The following is a 5,000-nucleotide window of genomic DNA, read 5'->3' as shown; positions in this document are numbered from 1 at the left end:
TATACACACACTGACACGCACACTACCACATGCATATACATAGACACTAACACACCCAATAACACACCCATATGTATATATGCACACACACACATAAACACCGACACACACATATACACAATAAGAAACACAATCACACACACAGTAACACACACATGCATATATATACACACTAACATACACACACACACACACACACACACACTGCATTGTATTCTCACATAGACAAAATACATCTAAATGACATTTAGTGTTAAACCCTCTGAAGCCAGAGCTCCTCAGTGCTCAGACATAAAGGGTTAAAGTCTCATTACAGTCACACTCTCTCTGTTTCCAGGTTGTGTGTGTCTGTGTGTGTGTGTGTGTGTGTGTGTGTGTGTGTGTGTGTGTGTGTGTGTGTGTGTTTCACTGCGAGCTCAGAAAATGAGGATGTGACTCTTCTAAACTGTTCTACGGTGCAGATAATGTTACCCATAATGCCGCTGGGGTTATCTGACAATAAACACCACACACACACACACACACACACACACACACACACACACACACACACACACACACACACACCGCAGCATTGAGGCTCTGCACAGTCCAATGAGTCACCAGGTCTTTGAACGCATCACACCACCATGACAGAGCTGGTGTGTTTTTACAGAGCGTGACTCTCCATCTGAAACCAGATTAAACAAACCAGATAACGAGAGTTTATCACAGAGGACTTTAGACTTTAAACCAGGAAACAAGCTGCTAGTTTCAATGCTAAGCTAAGCTAAGCTAAGCTAAGCTAAGCTAACATCACTGTTTGTTCCCAGTGTGTTAAAGCAGCAGTCAGGTTTCCCTCTCTGTCATCATTCCTCCTGTTCATACTGAATATTAAAAGATCTGCTAGTAGTAGTAGTAGTAGTACTTTATAGACTAGTAGTAGTAGTACTTTATGTAGTAGTAGTAGTACTTTATGTAGTAGTAGTAGTAGAAGCACTTTATGGACTAGTAGTAGTAGTAGTAGTAGCAGTACTTTATGTAGTAGTAGTAGTAGAAGCACTTTATGGACTAGTAGTAGTAGTAGTGGTACTTTATGGAGTACTAGTAGTAGTAGTTCTTTATGGACTAGTAGTAGTAGTACTTTATGGAGTACTAGTAGTAGTAGTTCTTTATGGAGTAGTAGTAGCAGTAGTAGTACCTTATGGACTAGTAGTAGTAGTACTTTATGGAGTACTAGTAGTAGTAGTAGTACTTTATGTAGTAGTAGTAGTAGAAGTACTTTATGGAGTACTAGTAGTAGTAGTTCTTTATGGAGTACTAGTAGTAGTAGTGGTACCTTATGGACTAGTAGTAGTAGTACTTTATGGAGTACTAGTCGTAGTAGTAGTAGTACTTTATGGACTAGTAGTAGTAGTAGTACTTTATGGAGTACTAGTAGTAGTAGTAGTACTTTATGGACTAGTAGTAGTAGTACTTTATGGAGTACTAGTAGTAGTAGTAGTAGTACTTTATGGAGTACTAGTAGTAGTAGTAGTACTTTATGGACTAGTAGTAGTACTTTATGGAGTACTAGTAGTAGTAGTAACAGAAAACAACAAAACACTACATGCTAATCTGCAGTCTTAAAGCTATAGTAGCGATGTGGGGAAAAGAGGAGAAAAGTTGTTGATATTTGAGTGAACCCCCCCCCCTCCCTTCCTGCTCCTTCTGAGGCTCCACCCCCAAAGTTCATGGACGCGCATTACCATGGCAACGGACGTAACCACTGCGAAGCTACAGTTTGATAGCAGCATGTATAGCTCTGATAGTACAGGTGGCTAGCCTGGCTAACACCAGACAGCGTCTCAGACTCATGTGAGATTACTGTGATAGCTAACCTGAGTTTATATGTCTTCATGACTGTAAACACTTTGAAAGCAGTGAACAAACACCAGCGACACGGCGAGCAGCTAGCAGCAGCTACGTTGTAGGTGACGTTAGCACGCGATGCTAACGTGCAGAGCGTCAAACAGCTGTAGTAACAACTGTGCTACTTTACAGCTAGCATCACAACAACAACATATCCTGACTAACTAGACAGTGAGCTGAATGTCAGCAGGTAACGTTATAACAGTTTATGTGAAGCAGAGCTGATGTTACTCACCTGTCCGGCAGAGCAGCGTCCGCCTTCACTCTCTGTCCCTCCGCCGGGTCTACGTTCGTCTCTCTGCCGGGTCTCTGTCTATTCCTCCGCCGGTCTCCGTCCGGGTCTCCGTCTATCCCTCCGTCTATCCCTCCGCCGGATGTCCGCCTGTCTCTCCGCCGTTATTAAACCACACTGATGTGTCTGCGGGTCCTTGTCTGGTCAAAGTTCTTCTTTTATATTAAATGTTCTTCTAACTTTCTCCTCTCTGGATGTTTCTTGGTCACTTCTCCTTCTCCACTATGTTTATAACAGTCCTAACGGTTGTAATGGTCCTAACAGACGTTTCTCGCTATGTCACCCTCCCCACCCTCCTTCCTCTCTGTCTGACCGTGAACGCGCATGAACGCTCCCTGTATTGAAACCAGACTTTTTTCAACGGGAACTTCGAAGGGACAGCTAGCGGATAGTGAGGAGAGATTTGGTGATTTTGACAAAAAATGTATTGGATTATTATCGCTTACTACACCTTTCATCATTACTACACTCTGTTAGCTAACACATGATGTCATAGCTGCATTAAATCCATGTTTCCACACAGAAGGAGGACTGTGGGTTTAGTCCTCCATCACTTCCTGTAAACATTATGAAGGATCTAATGCTCAGTATGAACACACACACACACACTGACTGCTACTTTGAGCTCCTGACTGTAGTAGTAGTAGTAGTACTTTATGGACTAGTAGTAGTATTAGTAGTATTAGTAGTAGTCATAGGCGGCACCAAGGAGGGGCTTGCAGGTGCTTTAGCTCCCCCTAGTGGTGGCTCAGCACCCCCATGAAATCAAATAAAAATTAATTAAATACAATATATTTTTTAAGACATTTTATCTTGTGCCACTTGTATCTGATTTCTGCCTAAAAAAGAATAAAATAAATTGTGTTACAAAGTATATTTCATTTTCTTGACATTAACGCGAGGTCAAAGTTGAAGTGTCAGGAGTCACGTATTTGGGCACCATGTATGTTTGGCTAGTAGCTTCATGAGTAGCTTGATGTATCGGCTGCAAAATGAAGCGTTTCCTCATCTCAAATAAAAGAAAACGGACTACTTCGCCAAAAAGTGACCCCAGAGGAAAGACCGATAACATACCGGACCAACCTCTCGACAGCAACAACAACTTTGTGGAATCCGACGGCACCGCCGCGATATCAGATGGCCCGGCTACGGTTACTGATGTGGAGAAAGACACCGTTATGGACCGGAGCGGCAGCAGTACCTCAGAGTCAGATGGGGAGCCGCTCACGCCGAGGGCCGGGGACGTATTGCCGGCGACCGGGAAGCCCACCGCTGGGGCCGAGGAGGTAACGTCCATAAGCGGGGGACTCGCGCTCGCTGATGCTGACAGCACTCCACGCACAGCTTATGGACCGCATGATCTCAGCCAAATTCCGGATGAAGGACCACGGCGCCCTGTACGCAGTTTCCCAAAACAGACATTTGGTACTCAGTGAAGGAGTTTTAATCGTGCATGGTATGAACAATATGGCTCAAACCTCATGGTTTTAACCATTTATTGATGGACCCATATGGTTGTGTTCCCACTGTCCTGCAGCTGTGTTTTGAGATAGTGGTCTCATTAATGCCTCATTCTACGTGTTCTGTTACATGTTTAAAAAATACGAGTTACTTTTTCATGTGCATGTCAAATGCCTTTGGATAATTTCATAAAACTGAGTTTTATTCCCATGATCTGACAGTGGTAAAATAAATGTTTGGATGTGTGGATGAAAAATGCCTTCAGATTTTTCATTTTAGTTTAACATCTAATTCTAAGATAATGTAATTGAAATCCTGTTGTTTCTCAATTTGTGTATAAAAACACTTTAAAAACAATATTAACGTTGCATATCCACTACTGTTTATGTGTGTGAACTACAAATACTGTATTTCTAGGAGCACCCCCATAGCACCTGCAGTCAAGTTTTTCTGGTGCCGCCCCTGGTAGTAGTAGTAGTACTTTATGTAGGCCTAGTAGTACTTTATGTAGTAGTAGTAGTACTTTATGTAGTAGTAGTAGTAGTAGGCCTAGTAGTACTTTATGTAGTAGTAGTAGTACTTTATGGACTAGTAGTAGTAGTACATCACTGGTTCTCATGTGTAACCCTGTGTGTGTGTGTGTGTGTGTGTGTGTGTGTGTGTGTGTGTGTGTGTGTGTGTGTGTGTGCGTGTGTGTGTGTGTGTGTGTGTGTGTGTGTGTGAGACAGACGGTGCGTTTACAGGCCTTGAAGTTAAAGAAGGAGCTGAATCAGACGAATGAAGCCGGAGCGCTGAAAGAGAACATCAAGAAGAACAGATACAAAGACATCCTGCCATGTAAGACCCCACACCTGTCCTCCTCTTTCTTCTTCTGTGGTCCTCATGTCCCTCCACCCTTCACTGTGTGTGTGTGTGTGTGTTTTAGTGTGTTTTGACCACAGACTATATAAAAGAAACAGACGTAACATCCGTGACGTCACCCATTGGTTTGTGGACTGCTGCTTGGAAGCCAATAGTTTCTAATCTAGGCAGCGCCATCTTGAAAATTTCAGGTGCATGCTGGGAAAAATAAAAACACGGATTCTACTTATATGGGCATGAGGTGGGGCCATGGGTGGAACGGGGAGGTTGCTATGGTTACGAGGGCAGGATCTCGAGGACATTGGTCAATCAACCTGTCAATCAGGACGTAGCCACGCCCTAATGCATACCCTGCTTTATTGTCACATATAAAATCAGGGAGGCCAAAATGTCCCAAATGAACATCATACTGCATTGAAGAAGGCTTTAAACTAGCGATTGAGACCATAAACACATTTTGAAAACGTTTACTGAGGTTAGAAATCAAGTGAGAAGT

At 43.0% G+C, this 5,000-nt stretch overlaps 1 protein-coding gene and 1 long non-coding RNA gene across 2 annotated transcripts in view; one reads left to right on the top strand and one right to left on the bottom strand.

Moving 5' to 3' along the window:
* Positions 1–278: 278 nt before the first annotated feature.
* Positions 279–1,518, bottom strand: LOC128357840 (uncharacterized). The gene is made up of 3 exons (XR_008321230.1): positions 1,469–1,518; positions 546–885; positions 279–306 (listed from the first exon to the last, which is right to left on the bottom strand). It is a non-coding gene; the product is annotated as an uncharacterized LOC128357840 (long non-coding RNA).
* A 687-nt stretch (positions 1,519–2,205) lies between these two features.
* Positions 2,206–5,000, top strand: part of ptpn18 (protein tyrosine phosphatase non-receptor type 18) — a gene marked incomplete at its 5' end in the record, with an annotated part of 14,731 nt that continues 11,936 nt past the window's right edge. The window contains 2 exons of the mRNA XM_053318113.1: positions 2,206–2,325; positions 4,372–4,480. Coding sequence (XP_053174088.1) covers positions 2,206–2,325; positions 4,372–4,480 — 229 coding nt within the window. The remainder of the gene's footprint in view (positions 2,326–4,371; positions 4,481–5,000) is intronic.

The sequence above is a fragment of the Scomber japonicus genome, chromosome 4 (assembly GCF_027409825.1).
Source record: "Scomber japonicus isolate fScoJap1 chromosome 4, fScoJap1.pri, whole genome shotgun sequence".
Taxonomy (NCBI): Eukaryota; Metazoa; Chordata; class Actinopteri; order Scombriformes; family Scombridae; genus Scomber; species Scomber japonicus.
The sequence above is the reverse complement of the archived record's forward strand: the minus strand, read 5'-3'. Positions and strand labels throughout refer to the sequence as shown.